General features: G+C 39.7%; 1 protein-coding gene across 2 annotated transcripts in view; it reads right to left on the bottom strand.

Moving 5' to 3' along the window:
• si:ch73-140j24.4 (uncharacterized) overlaps positions 1–25,518 on the bottom strand; it is a 53,821-nt gene extending 28,303 nt beyond the window's left edge. For both annotated transcript variants that reach the window (XM_052127888.1, XM_052127889.1), the window contains exons 1-4: positions 25,317–25,518; positions 24,898–24,949; positions 22,273–22,434; positions 9,218–9,403 (exon numbers count right to left, since the gene is read on the bottom strand). In XM_052127888.1, coding sequence (XP_051983848.1) covers positions 9,218–9,403; positions 22,273–22,434; positions 24,898–24,949; positions 25,317–25,378 — 462 coding nt within the window. In that variant the 5' untranslated portion in view covers positions 25,379–25,518. The remainder of the gene's footprint in view (positions 1–9,217; positions 9,404–22,272; positions 22,435–24,897; positions 24,950–25,316) is intronic.
• Positions 25,519–27,158: the final 1,640 nt, after the last annotated feature.

Raw genomic sequence — 27,158 nt, 5'->3', positions numbered from 1 at the left:
TTGGAGATGTGTTCCCCACACCTCCCTGAAGCATGTTTATTGACTGAGCCTTTAGCGGCATTTCCAGATCACAGACCACAGCGTTTGCTGAACAAGTTTGGTATAAGTATGGAATAAGTAATAAGTATGGACCAAACCCAGCATGGCAATGGTCCTCAAACCATCCTTGTCTCAAACAAGTTTAGAGCATCAATTTATGCTATCAGCTGGAGAGTCCTTTACTAATCAACCTACAACCCATGTTCAGCCTCCTTCATGGTGCATGTCCTGAGGAAAATTCCACATTCCAAAGTACAAAGAATCAGGCTACAAGATTAGTGGAATCCAGACCATTCTGCACTTTCTGTAGCAGTGAAGATCATCAATTAAGTTAATGTTCTGACTTTCAGCAGTTTGATGCAAATGCTAAGAGAAAATGGATCTCAGAGAATGGCCCCTGTTGGAGATGTGGACGGACACATCGCTCATCTAAATGTGACCTCAAGAGAAGCTGCCCATCTTGTAAAGACAGTCATCTAGGAGTTCCACATTAAGTGAGTACTTGGAAGACTGACTCTGGGATATTCTACCAGAGTAGACAGTGGCCTTTATTCTGTTCTCCTAAAGGTGGTGAAAGTTATTCGGAGTCACCAGGGAAAAGATTTGGAGACTTATGCTATCTTTGATGATGGTTCAGAAAGAACTATGCTTCTGTCCTCTGCTGCGAGAATCTAGGTCTAAATGGGGTGGCTGAGTCACTTGTACTGCAAACCACTCGTCAAGGAGTCAGAAGAATTTATAGGTGCTAATGCCACCTTTTTCATCTCCCCTCCATCCTATAAGCAGAAGAAATATCAGATCAAAGGCGCCTTTAAGGCTAAGATGTCTGCATTGCATTGTATCGGCTATAAACATAGACCAGTGAAATATAAGGATCTCAATTTGCAGATTCTGCATCGTATCCTTGCTTGTCAATGTGATCCCTCTTGGTTTCATCATTCCATTTACTACACATGCTAAAATGCTTGTCCAGCAGCTGTGGATGAAACCTGCCCAGGGATGGGATGACCCAGAAATTCCTGAAGTCATTAGGGTGGCTTGGCATGCATAGGAAAAAGAGTTCCTCACTTCCAAGTTCCTTGGTTGTATGGGCCGGTGGGAACAGATGAAGAGTCTGTTACAGGAGAACTTTATATTTTTTGTGATGCATCTGAAAAGGCATATGGATCTTCGCATAAAAAAGGGACATGGTGTTCTTATTTCCAGTGTTATGTCCCATTCTACAGTTTCACCAAAGAAGACATCTCCATTACTCGTCTGGAATTATGCACCATTTATCTAGGTCTCAGCTAGCTAATCATGAAACCGCACTCTGGTCAGATTCCACTATTGTGCTGACCTGGATTCACTCTGATTCTTGCAAGGTGCTTGTTGCCAATCGCATCACAGATATCCTGGAGTATACTAGGCCTGTTTACACTGGAAATAACCCATCAGAAAACATGACCAGAGGAAAAATACTGGCAGAATTTTCTACCAGTAGTGACTGGTTTCTCCTCAACAATGGCCAAAGTTTCCAGGTTCATCTTCCGATGAGGTGGCAGTAGAATTGAGGAAATCTTTGTTCTGTGGACAAGTCACTGGGAGCCCTCCAAAGTTTTATCCCTCTGAATTTTCTTCTGATTCAAAATTCCATAATTCTAGAAGAACTCAAGCAGAGCTACACCTTCTCCGTCAGGCACAAGAGGAAGACTTTCTGGAGGATTACAGAAGTGGTTAGGATGTTCCCTCACAGAGTTGTCTAGCTGAATTGGCACCTGAATAACACCCTGTTACAAATCTTATTTGAGTGGGAGGTCATCTCTGTCGTTGTTAGGATCTGGAGCCAGATGCTATACACCCAATTGTTTTGGACTCTAAGAAGCCAAACACTAAGCTTTTGATTGCTGACATGGATTCAGCTTTGTGCCACCCTGGACCACAAAGTGTGTTTTGGGTTTTGTGTGGACATCAGGCAGTGAAGAGTGTCCAGCAATCATGTCTCCAATGTAGTAAGTGGAAAGGTGCTCCCTCAGTTCCTAGAATGTCTGATCTTTCCATCTCAAAACTCCACCTTTATAAAACCCCTTCTGATCAACAGGAATATATTCCTTTGTCCCTTTCAGTATCAATTTAGGCAGCAAGCAGGAAAAGAGATGGGGCCTACTCTTTAAATATCAGACAAAATGGCGCATCCACTTGGAGCTCCTTTCTGGTCTGGATAGTTTCCTTTTGACCCTCCAACGATTTTTAGTTGCAGAGGTTGTCCTTATGAACTAATATTTGATCAGGGGGCTTGTTTTCGTGGAGGAGAATGAGAGCTTAGAGAAGTCTTCAATCAACTGGAGAGAGAAGTGAGATCTGTTAAAACTGCTTTACAAGTAACATTGTGTACACAAGTAGTAACGGAGGAAGTCCTACATACTGTGCTTGTTGTAGTGGAGGAGATGCTGAACTCTAAAACTCTTGGCCATGCATCATCTGATACATCTGACACTGATCTTATAACTCCAAATATCCTTTTGATGGGGTGGCGAGATGCCACTCTTCCTCAGGTGATGTATGCCGATTTAGAACTTCTTATTACTCCCTCATGGGTTATGGCCTAAATGGACTGTTACTAAGATCTTGCCTTCTTCTGATGGCAATTGCTGAGATTCTGCTATTATTAAAAACATTTATTTATTCAATTCACAAATTAAATAAACACAACAGAAAACACAAAATTATATAAATTAAATCCCTCCCCCCACGACACAAACATGCACACCAGTGGTCATAATTATTTAGAACATAAAAAAAACATTAAAAAAAAGTATACTTTCAAAAAACAATAGGAACACACATTTAAAACTACAAATCCTCTCCACTGCCCCTGTCCCTGCAAAAAGGCCAAATATCTACCCCACTTCCTATTAAACAAATCCCATTTTCCCAGCATTCTCTATGTCACCTCCTCGAATACCAGCACCCAGCCCATCTCTGTGTACCACTCTTAAAATGAGGGCGATCCAGCAGACTTCCATCCCCTAAGAATAATCCATCTGCTGATCATAACTCCAGCTAGGTCCCAATTTTTTTGATATATATCCCATCTATTAATGACCACCCCATCGCCTAAAATACAGAGTCTGGGGCAAAATGAAAATTGAGTGTCCAATACTTCACACATAAAACTCTGAACCCTCAACCAAAATTCTCGGAAATTAACACACTACCAAAAAAAATAGGTTGTGTCCCCATCTTCTGATTGGCATCGCTAGCATGGGTGTGTCTTTAAGACATTTAAGACTTTATACAATCTAGAGGGGGTCCAATAGAATCAATGTAAAATCTTAAATTGCATAAGGCGTACCCTTGCATCTCTAGATTTAGACTTGATTTTTTTTAATCCCCTTTTTCTCCCAAATTGGAATGCCAATTCCCACTACTTAGTAGGTCCTCATGGTGGTGCAGTTACTCACCTCAATCCGGGTGGTGGAGTACAAGTCTTAGTTGCATCCGCTTATGAGAAAGTCAATCCTCTTATCACATGGCTCATTGTGCATGACACCGTGGAGACTCACAGCACGGGACGCTCAAGCTACTCTCCGCGATCCACGCACAACTTACCACATGCCCCACTGAGAACGAGAACTCCTAATCGCGACCACGATGAGGTTACCTCATGTGACTCTACCCTCCTTAGCAACCGGGCCAATTTGGTTGCTTAGGAGACCTGGCTGGAATCACTCAGCACACGCTGGATTCGAACTCGTGACTCCAGGGGTGTAGTCAGCATCAATACCCGCTGAAATACCCAGGCCCCAAACTTGACATTTTTTTAAAATCCCAGCCCACACTCCCTCATCCAATACCAAGTTTAAATCTTTATAATCTCTAGAAAAAAGTTGAAGCTCCATCACCCAGACCCTGAATTAGCAGGGAGATACACTGATGCCTAATGACCTTTTCCAAAAGCAGTAATCACCACTCCCAGAGAATCTGCTGCTTTAGTGGTGTGTATGCTACTCCCAAAAATAGTAGAGAGCAGGTGGCTCAGCTGTAAATACATAAAGAACTGAGATCTGGGAATCCCAAAATGCTGAACCATATTTTCAAAGGATCTCATCACTCTACTCTCATATAGGTTACCGAGTGTATTAACCTCCCTCACAATCCACTCTGACCAGCAGAAAGGGGACTTATTAATACATAAGTTTGTGTTCAGCCATATGTGAGGCAACATTTAAATAAATGTCTGAATTAAACACTCTGGACACTTTTATCCATACTGAATGCAAATGCGAGATAACGGGGCATAACTTAACTTCTCTGGTTAGTTTACTAGAATGGCTTTGCAATGGCGAAATAGGGGCAAGAGCTTTCTGTTCCATACAAAACCAAGTGGAAGTGACCACTGAGCCAAATGTTTGAGACCGAATGCATAACAATAAAACAAAATTTTGGGTAGGCCCAGCCCACCTTTGTCAATAGGCCTATGTAACTTATTGAAATGTAATCTGGGACATTTACCATTACAAATTAAGGACTTGAAATAAATCAAATTACTTGAAATAAGAGAGAGGGACATCTATAGGGAGAGACTGTAGCAGGTAATTGAATTTTGGAATACAATTCATTTTAATAACATTAACCTTCCCATTCATAGATAAATGTAATGAAGCTCATCTACCCACATCACTTGAAAACCTTTTTATTAAAGGGTCAAAATTAACTAATTAAATTGCTGAGAATAAAATAACCAAATACTTAATGCCCTGTTTGGGCCACTGGAAGGCATCCAGCTGAAAAGCCATTAATGGGCAATATAATAGTATTATATATATATATATATATATATACACACACACACACATACATACAGTCAGGTCCATAAATATTGGGACATTGACACAATTCTAATCTTTTTGGCTCTATACACCATCACAATTGATTTGAAATGAAACAAAGAAGATGTGCTTTAAATGCAGACTTTCAGCTTTAATTTGAGGGTATTTACATCCAAATCAGGTGAACGGTGTAGGAATTACAACAGTTTGTATATGTGCCTCCCACTTTTTAAGGGACCAAAAGTAATGGGACAATTGGCTGCTCAGCTGTTCCATGGCCAGGTGTGTGTTATTCCCTCATTATTCCATTTACAAGGAGCAGATAAAAGGTCCAGAGTTAATTTCAAGTGTGCTATTTGCATTTGGAATCTGTTGCTGTCAACTCTCAATATGGGATCCAAAGAGCTGTCACTATCAGTGAAGCAAGCCATCATTAGGCTGAAATATCAAAACAAACCCATCAGAGAGATAGCAAAAACATTAGGTGTGGCCAAATCAACGGTTTGGAACATTCTTAAAAAGAACGAACGCACCGGTGAGCTCAGCAACACCAAAAGACCCGAAGACCACGGAAAACAACTGTGGTGGATGACCGTAGAATTCTTTCCCTGGTGAAGAAAACACCCTTCACAACAGTTGGCCAGATCAAGAACACTCTCCAGGAGGTAGGTGTATGTGTGTCAAAGTCAACAATCAAGAGAAGACTTCACCAGAGTGAATACAGAGCGTTCACCACAAGATGTAAACCATTGGTGAGCCTCAAACATGAAGGCCAGATTAGAGTTTGCCAAACAACATCTAAAAAAGCCTTCACAGTTCTGGAACAACATCCTATGGACAGATGAGACAAAGATCAACTTGTACCAGAGTGATGGGAAGAGAAGAGTATGGAGAAGGAAAGGAACTGCTCATGATCCAAAGCATACCACCTCATCAGTGAAGCATCGTGGTGGTAGTGTCATGGTGTGGGCATGTATGGCTGCCAATGGAACTGGTTCTCTTGTATTTATTGATGTGACTGCTGACAAAAGAAGCAGGATGAATTCTAAAATGTTTCGGGCAATATTATATGCTCATATTCAGCCAAATGCTTCAGAACTCATTGGACGGCGCTTCACAGTACAGATGGACAATGACCCGAAGCATACTGCGAAAGCAACCAAAGAGTTTTTTAAGGGAAAGAAGTGGAATGTTATGCAAGTCAATCACCTGACCTGAATCCGATTGAGCATGCTTTTCACTTGCTGAAGACAAAACTGAAGGGAAAATGCCCCAAGAACAAGCAGGAACTGAAGACAGTTGCAGTAGAGGCCTGGCAGAGCATCACCAGGGATGAAACCCAGGGTCTGGTGATGTCTATGCGTTCCAGACTTCAGGCTGTAATTGACTACAAAGGATTTGCAACCAAGTATTAAAAAGTGAAAGTTTGATTTATGATTGTTAATCTGTCCCATTACTTTTGGTCCCTTAAAAAGTGGGAGGCACATATACAAACTGTACACCGTTCACCTGATTTGGATGTAAATACCCTCAAATTAAAGCTGAAAGTCTGCAGTTAAAGCACATCTTGTTCGTTTCATTTCAAATCCATTGTGGTGGTGTATAGAGCCAAAAAGATTAGAATTGTGTCGATGTCCCAATATTTATGGACCTAACTGTGTATATATATATATATATATATATACACACTTCTTATTTTTATTGTATGTGCACTCTATATTGTGTTTATTGTTTACTGTACATTGTATATTATATTGTGTTGTGTAAATCTGTTGTTTATTGTAAATTGGTATATGTCTCATCAATGTCATGACTGCTATGTTGCTCGGAACTGTACACAAGACTTTCACCTACTGTTGCACTTGTGTATATGGTTGTGTGATAATAAAAGTGATTTGATTGATTTGATATGGCCCCAGATTAGTTACCTCAAGGCCTTAATTAACCAAGCTCCACCATGGTTATCTCAAAATCAAGAGAATTATTTTGCTCAGTCGTCAGTTTAGGAAGTTCTAATGTTCCAAAAAGTTTCTAATATCGTCTTCAGTAGACAAAGATGTGGAACTATAGAGATCAAAATGGAATTCTTTAGAAGCATAATTAATATCAATGGCTGAGGTAAACATTTCACCACCAATTTCACAAGTTATTGTGCTTTGGATTTTTTGGGTGAATGAGGCATACTGTATCATCCGACCCCGAAGAATCGCCTTAAGTGCCTCCCAAGCCACGCCCAAAAAGCATACAGAGGACCAGTTGGTCTCCATATAGGCATTGATTTCAGTCTTTAGCATTTGTTGGAATTCAGGATGCAAATCTTATGGACTGATGTAAATGTATAGTCCCTACCAGATGGGTTTAAAAGTCTCCAAATATCTGTAAGATTTTTACAAATCCTGTGAAGCATCAATGTTGCTCTAGGAGGCTTGTACAATTTTGCTTCACTATGATCAAGGACTGAGTCCATCAAAAGACTAAAGTCTCCTCCCAATATTATATCATGAGGGGTGCTAGAGGCTTTCAACATCCCTTCAAGATCTATAAAAAAAGCCCTGATCATCCATGTTAGGTTTACATATACATTTATGCATTTGGCAGATGCTTTTATCCATAGCAACTTACAGTGCACTTATTACAGGGACAATTCACAGAGCAACCAGGATTGAAGTGGGCTCAAGGACACAATGGTGGTGTCTGTGGGGATCGAACCGGAAAATAAGACTTTGCCCCTAAATTTCAGCTAAAACAATAATGACTCTTCCAAATTTATCTTTACTCTGTTTGAGGCATTTTAATTGTAGATGTTTACTTATGAGCATAATGACTCCCATGCTCTTACTCAAGCCAGCACTATAAATAAATGCATACCCATATCTTTCCAAATATTTCCACTTCCTGCTGAGAAAGGTGAGTTTCTTGAAGCCCCAGTCAGAGACAGTCCATCTTACCTAATATCTCAAAACACTCATGTTAATAAATGCATGCTGTGTGAACATTTAAAAGGTTTTCCTATTGATTGAAAGTCTGTCCTGTCCTTCAGTCAGCAGCACACGGGGGAGACTTACATGCTATCCGGTACCATCAACATTTCAACTGAGGGGCTTGAAAGTTTGAAGCGCTGTTCACATGGTATAATGAATAATCATGAGACAGCACGTTCTTATAGAATAAGGCTTATTGATAATTATGAGACACTGATGTTGCACCACATAAATGAAAATAAATGGATGCTTACATTGTCTTCTATCATGTGTAACATAAATACCTGGTAACGTCTCAGAAAATGTAGTTTAGCGTTTCATGACCCTTTAAGTGAAACATTTGTTGGGGCGCTGATTATTTTTTATAATCTTATCATTGGGCTACTGCAGAGTATCGTATAATAAAATTTGTGTACCATTACATGCCTAGTTTCTACCCTCATTGGTCTTAAGTAGGAGAGGACAGATAGGTGAAATTATTTAGCTAATTATTCCAATTCACAGATGCCATGCCCAATTTCCATAGTAACATCCTCATGTCAAAATAAGGCTAAACATTTGTCTGGAAAAAAATTGAAAGTGTAGAATTGTAACCTAACAATTCTGCTTACTGAAAAATAAAAAAGTCATTTAAAACCTGAGACTTGCACTAAACAGAAAATTTGAAATGCATATATATATATATATATATATATATATATATATATATATATATATATACACACATACACACACACACATATATACATATATATATATACACACATATATAGCCTATATATATATATATATATATATATCATAAAAAATTTTTTTGCATGTTTCTGAACAAAATATATATATATATATATATATATATATATATATATATATATATATAAAAAACTTGACTCAGCTAAAAAGAGAGCACATTCATTTACATTTCTATTTTTCAGATTACAATTTTTTTAGATTCAAAATTCATAAATTGTGACATTGGCTTCATACAATAGGGCAAATCATGCTTGAGATAAAATAGAAGACCTGATATGTGAAGAAAACAAAGGTAAATATGACATGAAAAGAATAGTTATTTCATTTGAACTGCATTTTGTCCTGTCAAAGATTAATTTTGTGCCATTTAGGCACAGAAACTGAAACCACAGTATCCAGAAAAGTGGAACTAAAGAAAAGGTAGCATGCAGGAGAAGATCATACTCTGTCTGGCATCATGGTTAACTGAACAACCAGCAATGACACTGTGGAAATACTGATATTTCACACATTTCACCTGTTTACCTGTTCCACATAATTAATTAGCTTGGAATTATTATTAAATATTTTTTGGAGAACCGCTTGCTAAAAAAACAGGTGAGGAGACAGATAATCTAGTAAATGAATTCTGACCTGTTCGATCTCTTTGAATGAGTCCTGCAGTGGATCGATGTATTCATGCATTTTTTCTGTACGTGCTTTGGCACAGGTCACTTCCACCTGGAGCTGCAGCAGGTCATCACTCGCTGCACGCAGCTCCATCTTGTACTGCTCTAGTGTTTGCTGCAGCTCCCGCTGCTCACCCAACAGTGACTGCAGCTGCACTCACACACATGCAGTAAAACACACAGAGGACAGCAGCAAAGTAACTGTTAAAAAAAGATTATTAGACAAAAAAGGCATGAAATAGAAACATTTAGAAGGCTCAACATTAATTAACAATGACTATGAAAATATTCTTAAAGCTAAAACAGGGTGTAAGTATTTATTTATTATCTTTTGCAGTAATAACTTTGGCCACAACACTGTTTGATCTGGCTCACACATCCATTCTACAAAAATCCTTTACAATTAATAACATTAATTATTTAGCTTCCCTCTAGTCAGTGGGGAACTTGTTAGGGGCAACATATTCGCACAGAGTGGTACTGTCCTCTATAGCAGAATGGGGCACTGCATCGCTGCATCCCCCAAAACAGCTCAGACGTATACTCTACCTCGCTCCACATTTCCACTCACCGTTTTAGTTTATTGTATGAAATCACACATACAATGCTCTAATGCATGGGCACTTGTTCAGACCTTTATGCTAGGGATGCAATTTATGAATCAAGTTCGATTAATCACTCACGTACTTGTAACTTGTATCATGCTCTGATACCAAAAAACTATACCGTCTGACATACGAACGCTAATAAAATAAAATCACAATATGTCCAAGTGTAATTATTAAACCACAAAGGTTGAGATCTAATTAAAAAGGAAATAATTAGTCTACATGTGCATCACACGTGCTCTTGGGTGTAGTAGACAGACAGCAGAGCACACATTCACCTTGAAGAATGCAGCACATACAGTTCAAATCTGTTAATTTGGATGCAGTATTCCTGCAGTTTTCAATACTAAAACTTAAAAACTGCAGTTATAAACGTCCCAGATTACATCTTAGTAAGCTGCATAGGCCGATTGACAAAGGTGGGCTAGGGCAAGTTAAGTCACACCCCATTATCTCGCATTTGCACTCGGTATGGGCAAAAGTGTCCAAAGTGTTTAATTTGGACATTCAAATAAATGCTGCCTTGAGCATATGGCTGAACTAGAGGTCGACCGATATTGTTTTTTTTTTCAGGCCGATGCCGATGCCGATCTTTTGAAATCCGGGTCGGCCGATGGCCGATTAATGCTGCCGATTTATTTATTTGAACCTTTTATTTGAAAGATAAAATGTAACACACATAATTACTTAAGATAGACAACATTTCTCAACAAATACATTTATTGAACACTTGACCAATCTGCACTTGTACACTTAAATTAAAAATGTATAATGTAAAAACATATTGTATAAATAATGTATAACAAATATATTAAATAAACAAAGCAGGTGTTACGAACTGCTCCGAGACACGAAGGTTGAGATCCAAATGCAGCTTTAATTAAGGGGCAATCCAGACACGTAATCCCATATTCAGAGCATCCAAGAGAAGCACAGGCATAACTAGGGGTGGGTATCGTTAAGGTTTTAATGGTATTACTATCTTACCGATACTGCTTATCGATCCGGTACTTTAACGGTCTTCTTAACGGTTCTTTTTGTTATATATATATATATATATATATATATATATATATATATATATATATACACAATTTTATTTCAGGAAGGTCTACTAACATTACTGTTCAGGTGTGGTCTAAAAAGAAATCTAATAAAGTAATCAATTGTAAAATAACACTGCATAGTTTATCATAGATAGATTAATGCTTATTAATGCAGAAGTTATTCATTCAAGAGCTGTAAGTGATTTTCTCTTTGCCTTTTGTTGTTTGATTCGCAATAATGGCTCAACTGTCACATGTTTAATAGACAGCTTCCCCTTTAAGACCGAGTTCAGATCTAATAAGCTCCTGATGCAGCATATTTTATCCCCAACTATTTCCATAACTACGTCCATTTAAGACATAAACTGTGTTTAAGTGAATCTCCAAGCCGGTCGTTTTGACATATTTTTGTGTATAGTTGATCGTTTAGACGCATGAAACCCAAAGTAGCCTATACTTTGCTTGTCTCTTTGCGGTGTTTCGGAGCGCGCGCCGCCTTGGGAACGGTATCTCTTGCGCTCTTTTTATTATTAAACGCGTCCGGCAATTTAGCAACAGTAGCTAGACTGCATTTTATAACAATCACCGATCGTGCTGATTCTGACGTTAAGTTTGAGTTTTAGGGAGAAAAGTCAGTGCACCGCTGTGAAGGGAAGGAAGTTGTGCTAGACAGAATGCGGCTTATGTATAAATATTCTTTTTATAATCTTTGGAAGGCGAAATCTAAAATAAAATCAGACTAATAATCACATATCTAAACCAGGCTATGTTTGAATGTTTAGTTCTGTCACTCATTTAGCTGGGCTCGTGTTGTGCTCGCTGTGGCACCGCGTGAGGGAGTTCTCTCTCTCTCTCTCTCTGACTGCTAAATTGCATCACAGACAAATGGTTTCATATTATTATACATAGAAATGGCAGGCGATATAAAATAACTTTCTCTTTATAGCAATAAAGAATGTATTTTCTTAATTTCTCCAGTACCGACAGCAGAACCGATAACGTCCGAGCTTACCAAAGCCAGTCCTTCAATAGCATATACTGCGTTGGTATATTTTTATTACTTATTTATCTGCATTGAGTGACAACCCTCTCAAAAATAAGACACACAAACAGAACAAATAAAAGTCTCAGATTCACTGTCTGTAATTGCAAAATTCTTGCTTGCTTATTGTGACATGATAGCAACCCTTCTGCTGTGATAATGCAACTTCAACTACGCTATCAATATCCAAAGTAGCCGAACGTCATGTCAACTGTCACGTTTTTTCTTGAAGTTGGCAGTAACGTATCAAAAGTTTTTAATTAAATCTAAAAGAAGTTATACAAATTTAACCCTTACTGTTTTCTCCAAGGAACTTAGCTCCTTCCTTAGGCACTGGATGAGGTCTGTTCACTCTGCTGGAAAATTGTGTTCCACAACAACACTAGGCTGCCCACAGATGCGCCTGCCTAATAATCGGCTTGATATGCGTGGATATTGGCCGATGCCGATTATGTAAAAAATGCAAAAAAATCGGCCGATTATTATTATTGCCTTTATTGTCATTGCCTATAACAACGAAATTTAAATTGCCCTTCCCATGGTGGTAACACATAATATGACAAAACGACATCAATACATAAATACATTATAAGAAAGAACAGATAAAATGATAAAAATAGCTAAAATATAGTCATTAAAAATGCAGAGCAGTCTAAATGCTCATGAGTTCAGGTATTTTATAGCATTTGGATAAAAACTGTTCAAAAGTCTAGAGGTGCGACCCCGGAAGGATCTGTAGCGCCTTCCAGATGGCAGCAAAATAAAGAGGCCGTGACCTGGATGGGAACAGTCCTGAATTATATTTTTTGCCCGTTGCATGCATCTGGTGTGATATATGTCCACGAGTGAGGGAGCTGTGTGTGAATAATATTTTGTGCTGATTTCCTAACTCTGTCCAGCGTTTTTTATCAGCAGCGGTGCAGCTACTAAACCACACCAGAATATCAGTGTGAGATAATACTTTGGACAGAACAGTTGTAAAAGGATAAAAGCAATTTCTGGGAGAGGTTAATTTTATTGAGTGACCTGAGAAAGTACAGTTGCTGCTGAGCTTTCTTCACAAGGGCTGTAGTGTTGGTTGCCCAAGTGATGTCCTGTGAAATGTATGTCCCAAGGAATTTGAAGTCCTCAACCCTCTCCACAATTTCTCCATTAATGTAGACGGGGGCAAGGTCAATTTTCTTCCTCGTGAAATCTACCACCACCTCTTTGGTCTTAGAGGCGTTGAGAGACAGGTTGTTAGTGAAGCACCAGGCGGAGAGTTTTTGGATTTCATCCCTGTAGGCAGACTCATCATTGTTGTGAATAAGTCCAACTACAGTGGTGTCATCTGCAAATTTGATAATAGTATTACTTTCATGAACTGGGTTACAGTCGTGAGTGTATAAAATGTAAAGTAAGGGGCTCAACACACAACCCTGGGGTGCCCTAGTGCTGAGTGTGAGAACAGAGGAAAGTTGCGAGCCCAGACGAACTTAATCGGTCGACCTATAGGCTGAACCCAACATTTTGTGTTAATAGTGGATTGTGAGGGGGGTTGCTACACTCGGTGACCTATATGAGAGTGGAGTGTTGAGATTCTTTGAAAATTTGGTTATTTTGGGATTCACAGATCTCATTTTTTTAGGTATTTACAGCTCCGCCACCTACTTTGTACTATGTTTGGATGTTGCATACAATGTGGCAGACACTATGGAAGTGGTGATTACTGCTTTTGGAAAAGGTCAAGAGGCATCAGTGTATTTACTCACTGCTAATTCAGAGTCTGGGGAAGGAGCTTTAACTTCTATCAAAAGATTATGGGAGAAATATTTAAACTTGTATTGGAGGAGGGAGTGTGGGATAGGATTTAAAACACAGACCTTTCCTTCGATTTGCTTTCAAGGGCCGGGCATAGTACAAGGTCCTTCCCTTCGGTATGTCCATGTCACCTTGCGCCTTCACGAAGGTCGCAGGAGGCAGACCTTGCCCTGTTAAGGGTAGTGGGCATTCGCAAGCTCAATCTCGATGACTGGATGATTCTAACTTACTTGCGGGACATGTTGTGTGCGCATAGGGACCTGGTGCTCGGGCACCTCAGCCGTTTGGGGCTTCGGGTCAACTGGGAAAAGAGCAAGCTCTCCCTGGTTCAGAGCATCTCTTTTCTCGTATGTAGTTGGTCCTCGTCAATGTCGCAACTCGCCGCCGTCTCCTCCTCTGGAGTCAGCATTTACTCAAGTCGTTGCAAGCCACTCATATCCCGGGCCACCTCAACAGCACAGCAGACACGCTGTCACGGAAGGTCATGCTCAGGGGAGAGTGGAGACTCCACCCTCAGGTGATCCAGCTGATTTGGAGTCAATTTGGCCAAGCGCCTGTAGACCTGTTAGCTTCATGGGAATCCTCCCACTGCCCGCTTTGGTATTCTCTGACCGAGGCTCCCCTCGGCACGGACACACTGGAACACAGCTGGCCCCTGGGGCTGCGCAAATATGGGAAAAGAGCAAGCTCTCCCCGGTCAGGCCATCTCTTTTCTCGGTATGGAGTTAGACTGTCTCAATGAAGGCGGGCGAGCGAGCACAGTCGGTGCTGAACTGTCTAGGTACGTTCAGGAAGAAGACGGTCACACTGAAATCATTTCAGAGGCTCCTGGGGCATATGGCATCCTTCTTGCACAGATGTTGTGTAATGTCAGGGATGACGAGGAGCAGGTCATCCTAGTGGCTCCTTATTGGCCCACCCAGATTTGGTTCTCGGACCTCACACTCCTCACAACACCCACCCCCCGGCAAATTCCCCTGATGAAGGACCTTCGTTCTCAGGGACAGGTACCATCTGGCACCTGTGACCAGACCTCTGGAACCTCCACGTCTGGCCCTTAAACGATCACTCAGGCCAGGGCTCCCTCGATAGGGCACCTGTATGACCTGAAGTGGTGTCTGTTCACCAAGTGGTGTCCTTACCAATGCAAAGACCCCCAGAGATGTGCAGTCGGATCAGTGCTTTCCTTTCTGCAGGAGAGGTTGGAGGAACAGCTGTCCCCCTCCACCTTGAAGGTGTATGTTACCGCTATATCGGCACATCACGATGCAGTAGACGGTAAGTATTTGGGAAGCACGACTCGATCGTAAGGTTCCTGAGAGGCGAGAGGAGGTGAAACCCCCCAGGCCACGCCTCATTCCCTCGTGGGACCTCTCCGTGGTCTTTCGGGGACAACGGTGAGCTCTATTTGAGTCAATTGAGTTAAAGGCACTCTCCTTGAAGACTGTCCTCATGATGGCACTCACATCTATCGGCAAACTGTGCCTGGAGTTCAGTCTGGGTTACGCTCACGTGAGCCTTAGACCCCGACCGGGCTATGTGCCCAAGGTTCCCACACCTCCATTCAGGGATCAAGCACTGCTCCATGAGGAGTCAGACCCAGCCTTGGCATTGCTGTGTCTTGTGCGTGCTTTGCACATCATCTTGGATCGCACACAGAGCTTTAGAAGCTCCAAGCAGCTCTTTGTCTGCTTTGGTGGACAGCGGAAAAGAAGGGGCAATCTTCATTGACCTATTCTCAAAGATCAGAGATATCTGGGGCTCCCAGGAGTGACCCCTAGTGTGACACAATGTCTCGACACAATGTCTCGTTCCCTCCGTCAGGTAATGGAGGTTACGTCAGTAACCAAGATGTTATAAATTTACACTCAATATTTAGAAAATGTATAATTATAATTTTTTTATTTACACTGATAAATAATGTGGAAATGCATCATCACAGTCTGCGAAAAAGATATTTTGGTCCAACACAGCCAGCAGCTACCCCTAAAACATACAGGTTGCAGTATACCAAGCAGAATATTATTAGGAATATGCCGATCCGATACCTGGATCGGTATCAGCTCCTATAATGAAGCTTTTAGATAGATCACGTATCAGTCCGACAAGCCAGATCCAAATCCGATACTGTATGTTAGTCAAAAAAATAAATTACATAAAAGAACCATAAAAACACAATTAAAGTAGTTCATATGACTCAAAGCCACTTCAAGACTTGCGATAGCTCTGTGAAACACAAAAGGCTGTGTTTAATAAGTAAATATATAAAATGCATGCGCAGCTCCAGCACGTTATTGAATAGCTGTGCTCTGTTTACACACACGCACGCAGCTATTTTTAGCCTTCACGAGGTGCGCAATATTTGAGCGCTACTCACGAACATCTCAGATGTAGATGCTCAATAGTTCGGTTACCCTAACACTTATAATATGCATTTAGAATGGCACTGGAGGAGCATTTTTACCAGAATAAGAAGTGAATTAAACTACTGTGAACTTGACTACAAACAGACACACTTGCAGGATTCCTGGAGAGTTCAGAATGTCAAAAGCGTGAGGGTTTACAAGTTAAAAGGTACACGATTGAGACATATTACTATTATGATAATAATAATATTTAAATTGAATGGGTTCAAAAAAATAACTATGTGAATATAAACTGAGCTGATATCTTATAGCTAAATTTAACAAAAAAAAGAGATCTGAATCCTTTAAGTCCAGACACATGTTGAAAAAAAAAAAAAGATGACTTCTACTGGAATTAATGTTAATATTGCAGCTACATTATCCAGTATACTAGTTAATAATAAAGTGTTTTTAATAAGCAACTTATTTATATTGAAATAATGTGTAATTAGAGGTTTGTGTTTCTTTACATATTGGGATCAGTCGATACTGAGATTTCCGATATCGGAATCGGAAGAGAAAGTGGTATCGGTGCATCCCTAATTATTATTGAAAGACATCTTATGTCACATTATAATCCTTTCATACATGAGGATACAAGAGCAAGACTTATTTTTAAAAGTCCAATAAACCTTTATTTTATTGAAGTTTCCTTCCTTTGGGAGAATGGAGGATACCCCAGATCCTCTCCTTTATTTGGAAAGTCAATGTTGAAACTTAATGAGGTTTATGGCATTTCTCCCAAAGACAAACTTCACTTATATCGGCACAATGTTGTTTTGTCACATGACTTGATACGTCAATTTCAACCCTTTAATGACAGCCCAAAGTGTCCTTAACTGAGATCGGTCGGTTTACATGAAATGAAATTATGCATGGCGTATAGCTAAGACAAATCCTGGCATGTGATAGGCAAAGCACAAGCAGCAGGAAAATGTACAGAGCAAAGTGGGGGGAGGTGAACAAAGTATGTATGTATATATGCAAGGCTTATCACAATCTTAATTAATTACATAATACTGCAAATTTCCTCTCAACATGTGCTTACATATAAATGCTGTTTTTTTTCATGAAAGTTTTCATGCTGGTTTTTACACATTAACGTGACAATGACAATGAATAAAAATGTAATATTACATGTTCTTATGAGTGCTGAACCCTCTTCATCTAGTGGCTACTATTATTACTGCATTGATGGATCATGTGCATGTAAGTTTTAAAAATTACATTTTATAAGTTTTTACAGAGAGTGATCTACCAAAAGTCATGTCCATTTTTATTACATCCGTAACTATCTAAACGGGGGAAGAACTTGTCTAAACTGAACATTTTCTAATGTCTGCACTGTATCTGCAGCGTTTTATGATTATACATAAAAGCAGTTCGATATACTGTACTTAAGATGAATGTCACAATTTCACTGTAAATATAATGTCAGTAATGCGGTAAATGCAGCTTAACAGCTAATAGCTATTTTTAACCTGTCAGCAACTGTGAAAATGATTCAAAGCAGTTTTATATCTGACGTTACCGTAAACTCGGTTCCCTGAGACGAAGGGAACGAGACATTGCATTTGTTAACGCATATGGGGAGTGACTTCTTACACAACGTAGTTGAAACCTCTCTAATATTGGCTATGGTGTTTGAGCACACCTGTTTTGGATCAAATCTGTCCGCTATAAAAACAGTTGCAAAAAACAGAACTTCTGACTGAGAACAAGAAGCGCATCACTCGTGACTAAAGAACTCGGAGTCTTGTAGTGCGGCTAGCATTTGCAATGTCTCGCTTCATCTAAGGGAACTGAGGTTATGTACGTAACCGAGACATTCCCTTATGACGCAGTACACTTGACATTGTGTTTAATAATGCATACAGAATTCCAACATGCCACACTACACGACATAACCTCCCAGAAAGGAAGCATGATGGCACAGTGTTGTGGGACATCGACCCTCGTGTTGGGCCAGGAGGGGAGCATTCAGAATGAATATATGCGCTATAGTCATATAGTGTGAATTAAGCCATTCACAAACCTAGTCAGGGAGTTTATTTATTATGTAAGTGCTTGTGACTTATGGTAAATTAAAATGGCCTGAATGACGGTGGTAATGTAAAATGATGGGGAGCTTGTCCTTAAAGGGATGAGCATAAGTATATATATTGTTGGCCAATTAATAGCAAGCACACTAAAAAGAGAGGACTTGTGAAGTGAGAGACTTTACGTCTAGGATGTAAGACCATCCTGCCGCAAAACATGTCTTGTAAGGACACACCTTTCGTCCATGCCCACGAGGAGGCCATGCCTCTAGTTGAGTGTGCTTATCACCAACTGAAGAAGTCTTACCCAACGACTCATAAGCCAAGGCAATTGCATTGACAATCCAGTGAGAACGTTTTTGCTTGCAGACGGACATTCCTTTCGTGCATCCTCCATAGCATACAAGGAGCTGATCAGACGGTCTGAACTGGCGTGTAAGCTCAACATATGCATGTAGTGCTCACACAGGGCATAACAAATGCAATGATTGTTCCTCATCCAAATTAAATGCAGCTATACAGTGGTGGGATACAGTGATGTGCATGCACCATAAATCCCAATGCGTTCTGAAACTTCTTCAGTGGAACTTTTCTCCTCAGTTTGAACTGAGACAGACACTGTACAATGGCCTGAATGTGCTCACAAGGTGCGCGCGCCTGCTCATGAAGTCAAGGCGGACTCCCAAAAATGACATTTGTTGGCTGGGGGGAGTGTGCTCTTCACCCAGTTCACAATGAGGCCCAAGATGTTTAGCTGAAGCAGTAAGTCTCTGTGCTGGCATAACAGAGCCTCTGACTGCACCAGTAACAGCCAATCATTGAGGTAGTTCAAGATGCGCATGCCACTCAGTCTCAGAGGGGCGAGAACCACATCAATGCACTTTGTGAATGTGCGAGGAGCCAGAGACAGTCCAAAGGGCAGGACTTTGAATTGATACACTGTTACCTGGAACGCAAATCTCAAAAACATCCGGTGATGTCATACAATTTGGATATGAAAGTACGCATTCTTCAGATATATATAGACGCAAACCAATCGTGTGAGCATACATGCAATAAGATCCTTTTTGGAGTAATCATTTTGAATGGGTGATTTGTGAGTGTGCGATATAAATGTCTCAGATCCAGGATCAGACGAAGCCCACTCTCTTTCTTTGGGACAAAAAAATAAAGGCTTTTCACGAGGTGATTGTGTATTTCGGCTCGTAACACTGGCGCGTCTTCAATCGAAACAGTGGACAACGGCATTGAAACGGGGTGACCGGCGTGCAAATTGGATTGTATAACCATGTTCAATCGTATTTTGCACCCATTCTGAAATACCCATTAGGGCTTGCCACACGTCCACGTAATGGGACAGAGGGCAATTTGGTTTGTTTACCGTATGATATGGAGCACAATCCATGCTTTAGGTTTGTTCAATACAGATAATACAATTTTATGTTTAATGTATTGTGATTTACGGAGCCCCACAGGCTGTACCATAAGAAAGAGAAGAAAAAGAGTAACTAACCCGTGCCCATGAGCTTGCAATCTGTACGCTCAGTTTATAAACCGTACTATAAGATTTGTAAACTGTTTCCTCATTTTAACAAATGGTGCCCACAGATTGGTAAACTGCACTCAAGGTTTTGCAAACTGTACACACAGATTTGTAGCCCCTCCCTCATTTTAGAAATTTGAGCCCAGTGATTAGATACACAAGATCAACTAATTTAATAGTATATTATTTATAATGGATGAATTTTACATTTTACATTTTAGAATGCAGGGCAGACACTTCAGTTTGTCTTAGTTACGTGCTTAAAATTACTGATTCTTCACAATTAGGTTTCGGTCTAGCATAATAGACAATGATCTCATCAGGCTGTTTATTTATTGTTATTTATTTTTTAAAACAACCAGTTATCCCCCAAAAAGATGCCTATAGGGATTATTTATATTCAAATCAGCTAATAAAGTTAAATAAAATATAAAAATAGCCTATATTTGAAGTGGTAGTTGCAGTCAGCACTGGACAGGTGAACTCTAACCCTCATACAGTGGGGCAAAAAAGTATTTAGTCAGCCACCAATTGTGCAAGTTCCCACTTAAAAAGATGAGAGAGTCCTGTAATTTTCATCATAGGTACACTTCAACTATGAGGGACAAAATGAGAAAACAAAATCCAGAAAATCACATTTTTAATTAATTTATTTGCAAATTATGGGGAAAATAAGTATTTGGTCACCTACAAACAAGCAAGATATCTGGCTCTCACAGACCTGTAACTTCTTCTGTTGCTGGTATTTTGGCCCATTCCTCCATGCAGATCTCCTCTAGAGCAGTGATGTTTCGGGGCTGTCGCTGGGCAACACAGACTCCTCTGAGGCTCCTCTGTCCTCCACTCGTTACCTGTATTAATGGCACCTGTTTGAACTTGTTATCAGTATAAAAGACAACTGTCCACAACCTCAAACAGTCACACTCCAAACTCCACTATGGCTAAGACCAAAGAGCTGTCAAAGGACACCAGAAACAAAATTGTAGACCTGCACCAGGCTTGGAAGACTGAATCTGCAATAGGTAAGCAGCTTGGTGTGAAGAAATCAACTGTGGGAGCAATTATTAGGAAATGGAAGACATACAAGACCACTGATAATCTCCCTCGATCTGGGGCTCCATGAAAGATCTCACCCCGTGGGGTCAAAATGATCACAAGAACGGTGAGCAAAAATCACAGAACCACACGGGGGGACCTAGTGAATGACCTGCAGAGAGCTGGGACCAAAGTAACAAAGGCTACCATCAGTAACACACTACGCCGCCAGGGACTCAAATCCTGCAGTGCCAGACGTGTCCAGGCCCGTCTGAATTTTGAGCATTTGGATGATCCAAAAGAGGATTGGGAGAATGTCATATGGTCAGATGAAACCAAAATAGAACTTTTTGGTAAAAACTCAACTCATCGTGTTTGGAGGAGAAGGAATGCGGAGTTGCATCCAAAGAACACCATTCCTACTGTGAAGCATGGGGGTGGAAACATCATGCTTTGTGGCTGTTTTTCTGGAAAGGGACCAAGACGACTGATCCGTGTAAAGGAAAGAATAAATGGGGCCATGTATCGGGAGATTTTGAGTGAAAACCTCCTTCCATCAGCAAGGGCATTGAAGATGAAACGTGGCTGGGCCTTTCAGCATGACAATGATCCCAAACACACCGCACGGGCAAAGAAGCATTTCAAGGTCCTGGAGTGGCCTAGCCAGTCTCCAGATCTCAACCCCATAGAAAATCTTTGGAGGGAGTTGAAAGTCTGTGTTGCCCAGCGACAGCCCCGAAACATCACTGCTCTAGAGGAGATCTGCATGGAGGAATGGGCCAAAATACCAGCAACAGTGTGTGAAAACCTTGGGAAGACTTACAGAAAACGTTTGACCTCTGTCATTGCCAACAGAGGGTATATAACAAAGTATTGAGATAAACTTTTGTTATTGACCAAATACTTATTTTCTCCCATAATTGCAAATAAATTCATTTAAAATCCTACAATGTGATTTTCTGGATTTATTTTTTTCTCATTTTGTCTCTCATAGTTGAAGTGTACCTATGATGAAAATCACAGGCCTCTCTCATCTTTTTAAGTGGGAGAACTTGCACAATTGGTGGCTGACTAAATACTTTTTTGCCCCACTGTAATAAGAGCACAAGGCCAATGCAGAATTCATGCAACTTGTGGTATAATGCTGAAAATTATTTTGTCTTTGGTTTAATTAAATCTTTTCCGAACAACATAAAATCATTAACTGGTTACCAGGATTTTAAAATAATGTTTTCACTCAGAAACACTTGAAAGGAATTTTATTCCATTTTCTACCATGTTCATGTGCTTTTACTCACTGAAGTTCCATAAAACCAGCCAATCAGATTTGCGCTCATTAGATTGAGAAAGCATTTTCCAGTTCAGTGTGCAATGTACATTAGACCAAATGGACTGTGGGAGGTCTGTGGGCATGCCCAGTCTTTAACCTGTAACATTCCTTTAAAGTAAATAATCAAACATTCCGGTTGCAGAAAGCACTAGCATCTCAGGCTTCAGCTTACCATATACTTCTCCTGTTTGTGGAGATCATGAATGATTTTCAGTTGATCTCTAAGCTGTGTCTTCTTCTCTTCCAGATTCTCCACAGTCTTCCGTGTTTCACAACACAAAACCATGACCTTCTGTAGATTCTCCTCCTCCATATTCAGCTCATCTTTCAGCTCCTGAACATATATATTCATGAGTACAGATTAACCTCCTCAACTACATCACTATGCTCATTAAACATGATGACAGCCATCCTGGTGATCACCTTTTATAAACAAATGTCAAATGATGCATTATGGTAATTACTTGCTGGACATAATCAGCATTAATCAAGCTACGCTCAAGTTAAGCACATTCACAAAACTTGAGTACACCTGAAATCATTTTATTTTGTGATTTGACTAACTTGGCCTGTACTAGCTTCTAGAAGACATACTGTAGACTTGAAGCTATTAAATGAAGAACATTTTTACATTAAATTATATACCCTTACCATCAATTCTACTATAACTTCTACAAAATTAATCTGGCACAAAAACAATGATGATTTTGCAACCCTATTAGTTTAATGTTACCCTTAAGGGTAACATTAAACAAATAAGGTTGCAAAATTAAATTGAACAAATAAATTCAAAGGCTTTTAAATAAACAGATAAAATTAAAAATTGAAAGTTTAATTTAGGCCAAATTAAGCTGCAAATACCTAAATATTTTGCTTCAAAAGAGACGCAGTGACTTCTCAGCAAGGCTCAAGTGAATCACTTATTTAAGCTGGTTCATTAAAACCATCCGAATTAATTGATTCAATAAAATTATTTGGACTTCCCCACGTTACATATAAGTGGATTGGTGAATTATTTATTTTAACCAGTTCATTACATGAACCTTCTGAATTAACCAATTTACTTAAATGTTTTGCAATACCTGAGAGAGAGAGAGAGAGAGAGAGAGAGAGAGAGAGAGAGAGAGAGAGAGAGAGAGAGAGAGAGAGAGAGAGAGAGAGAGAGAGAGAGAGAGGAGGATGGTTTAAGATTGTTTGATCACTGTCTAGTTTTGTATACTGCTCCCTGCTGAAAACAGCTGGTGGTACTACAAGATTTAATATCTCTGATGGTAGGACTATTCCTTCTTGTGGTCCAGGGACATGATTAATTGAATTTTTAACCCATTTTTTTATATATATAATTAATTGCACTGAATTAACTTCAGCACTAATGTTTTGGATATGCACATTGTATTTTGCCCTTCGGGGGTTGTCGTAGGCAAGATTTGTCCATGCACCGCAGTTGTGCTTATGGACCCTTTTCACATTTCAAGGTTTGAAAAGAAAAAGTAAACTGTTGTAGGGTATACAGTATACTAGCAGTAAATGGGTGGCCACAGCAAATAGTATTAAGCATAAAGTAAGCAAAAAATTAAGCATTCCCATTTGCTCCAACAGCTGAATAAAGAATCCACTATTGCATTTCCACAATTTCCAAAACAGTAAAATTTACTGTCATGCCCACAACAGATGTATAAGAAACCCCATCACAGTTGTGGTACCCAGTTGTAATGCCAGGGTAATACAAAGTATAATATAAATATAATATATAATTTTAATCTAAATAATTACAAAAAATTAAAATAGAAAAATGCTTACTTTATTTATAATTCTAAATAAAACGGAAACACAATCTGTGGAAAGGGTCCATAGTCAGTTTCATCAGCAAGCTGCATTAAATAAATTAAGAAAAAAAGCTTTCTCTTCTACAAAGTGCATCGGATTATTACTTGATAAGTATTTAATGCTTATGCTAGACCTTTGCAAACACTCAGTAACAGCTGTTATGTGCCACACTTTCAGTATGCTGATGTAGTGCCATTTCGGAGGGGTAAAGTTTATGGCTTGAAAAACCAGATGCATTTACACTTGGCTGAGTTGCATCTGGAATACAACTCAAATCATCTCCAGTGAGTGATCGGATTGCCCTTTTATGCTTTAAGACTGGCCACAAAGCCTTCAATACGGGACGATTCACAGCCCGCTAAACAGGCATCCCAAATGGGATGGTGTAATTTTGGCCAAAATATGGACATCCCAGATAAAACTGGACAGTTGTAAACCCTAGCTTCAACAAATATTGCTTATGCCAACTTTTCCATTTTTTAAGCCGATGTCTGTTATGTTTGAATTAAAATAATATTGCTTAAAAAAAGGGCCATTGTGTCACGGTCAGTTGCATGAGAGCTTGCACAATCTCCCTCTCTCTTACACCCCACACACACACACACACACACACAGAATGCAGCTGCATAGACACAAGGGTGTTTAAAGGGAAAAATTGTTTACGTTCTATTCTTATTATTATCAAATGATGGTAAAATTATCTGTGAGGAAGGAAATATTGGTACACAACTTTACTCTCTCTCATGGACCACCCCCCACCACCACCACCACCACCACATCATCATGCTGCTGGCCTTTGGTCTCCAAAATTAACACAAACATGCATGAAGAACACTACCATAAAATGTTTCTCTGTCTTATTTGACCTATTCTAACATAAGGAGTTAATGTTCATGAGTGCAGCTAGATCCTTATTCTCTGTGACTGTGTACACTAACAAACAGACAGAACACAGAACATAACTTAGCACCTTGATTTCATTATCATCTGCAGTGCCTTTCTCCTGAACCTCCACAGGCTCCCTGAAACACAAAATATTTCTTTTATTAATGCAGGAGATAAAGCAAAGAGCAATTTGATATTTCTGCAGATTTCACCATTAGCCTAATCCATCTTTATCTCAACTGAATATAAGCACAAATAACTGCAGAAATATGTACAGTGGGATAATGTAGCAGTACATATGTACTGATGATGTGTGAATGCATTTGTATATTATTTCAATAAATAAACCTACACGTTACAGGTGATGCGTTTTCGAGGATTTTTGTTGTCGTCGTTGCAAATTATTGTTGAGAAAATATTTTGTTATGGTAAGAATGAAGCTCAAACGCACATACGCTTTCGGCTGCATTCATGATAAAGATTAAGCTGCATGCATGCGTGTACCTTGCAGCGGCGGCAGCGCGCGCTCTTGCTGGCCGCAGGCAGTCCAGAATAAAGCGCATCATATTAACGATGGTACATCATCTGCAGCCCATGCGTCAAAAGAACGAACTGATTCAGGGTTTTAAAGATAATGTGTCTGCTGTCTATGAGGTGAAAACTGTTGAATGAAGACGGATAACGTCAATGAGACACTCTCCTTGAATCTCTCCGTGCTCTCCTTCAGATGCGGCAAGTATCACGTGATCACGCACATAGACTCGTGACAGCGGACACTGCACGCGACGCGATCCACCTACTAGAAGTGACGCGCGCTAGGGATAGGGAAATTAGCCTCATGAAGCCTTTCCCTGATTGTACCAGTAAAGTCTGCGTTCCTATTCGCCTACTAATACTATGCTCTGTGAAGACTATTTTGCGATGGAAAAGTGTCTACTTTTTAGGGAAGCAGGGGTGCTGAGGGTGGTGACTGTCGGGGTTCCAGCCCACCCTTTGAAGAGCTGTCAAAATATTGTATGCATGAAAAAAGAATGACAATTCATTAAAGTAATTTGAAAATCATTGTGTTCTTTGATTCTTTGTTAAACTATGTTAGTCTCCCTAACAGTGTTAGGATGCAGGCACACTCAGTCACTCCGTTTAATTCTAGACTAAAGACTCGTCTATTTAGCCAGGCATACACCTAATTTATCCATCAACTCACAATTAGGCTGCTTTAGTTAGGTCTGCAGGAACCAGAAAGATTTATCATGAGCTATAACTCTGCAAAAAATTGAATGGCATCTATGCTAATATTATTCTGATTGTTTCTGTATTCTGTGCGACTTTTCCTGAAAGGCCGGCCATGAAACGGCAGAAAAGGTCAGCGACACCTCACTGATATCTGACTGCATCACCTTAGTTTAATGATGAACTACTCTCTTAAAATTTAATGCATAGACTTTCAATTATTTGCCAACAAAAGCCTTCATCATCCAACTAACAACAAACAATATATCAATGTGAATTTCTGCAGTTAATCCAGGATGGACTTCAAAGACATTAGTCATTCATCTTACAATTCATACAAAAGTTTGTTTAAACACTGGCCCTTAACACTTACTTAGTTTACTCATTTTAAACCATGACCTGCACTGCACATAAATAAGTAATACTAGCACTATATTCATGCTGTTAGCCAAATGGGAACTGGCACTCACAGCCTGTTTTCTCCCAAGGTTATTTTTCTCCATTAACCAACATCTTATGGAGTTTTTTATTTATTATTCATTAATGATTATTTATTATTATACACAATTTACAATCATATATAATCAAACTACAAAATGATGATTCAAATGCTTTATAGATATTACATTTTCATTTTCTGTTAAAGCATGATTTTCTATAAAGCTGCTTTAAAACGATGAGTGTTGTGAAAAGCACTATAGAAATAAAAATGGCTTGACTTGAATTTGTTAATCTCATTAAAAATATAAAAAAAAAAAATTCTCACTCGATATTGTGTCGATTGTAGTGACATAAGGGTCTCTTCTGAGAGCCTTGCGTACCTCTGAACTTTAAAAAAGGCCAATGTCAAGTTGGCAGACAGAATTTGCATGCCCCGCCCCCGGACATACGGGTATAAAGGGGAGTGGGGGAGCAAATGTCAGACAGATTCTTCTTCGGAGCCAAACGGTTGTGCAACAGCAAAGCTGAGTTCACCACTGTTCCACTCACCCCTACTGGCGATAAGCACTGCTGTTGGATCTACGGCACGTTCCAGCGGCTTTCTCCTCTCTGCACACTGTGCAGACCACACCCCTGGGCACTTCGACAGTGCTTTCATTGCCTGAAAGAGTGTTT

This window comes from Xyrauchen texanus, chromosome 6 (genome assembly GCF_025860055.1).
Source record: "Xyrauchen texanus isolate HMW12.3.18 chromosome 6, RBS_HiC_50CHRs, whole genome shotgun sequence".
NCBI classification, from domain to species: domain Eukaryota; kingdom Metazoa; phylum Chordata; class Actinopteri; order Cypriniformes; family Catostomidae; genus Xyrauchen; species Xyrauchen texanus.
Note: the sequence above shows the minus strand (reverse complement) of the source record. Positions and strands in the feature narration are given on the sequence as shown.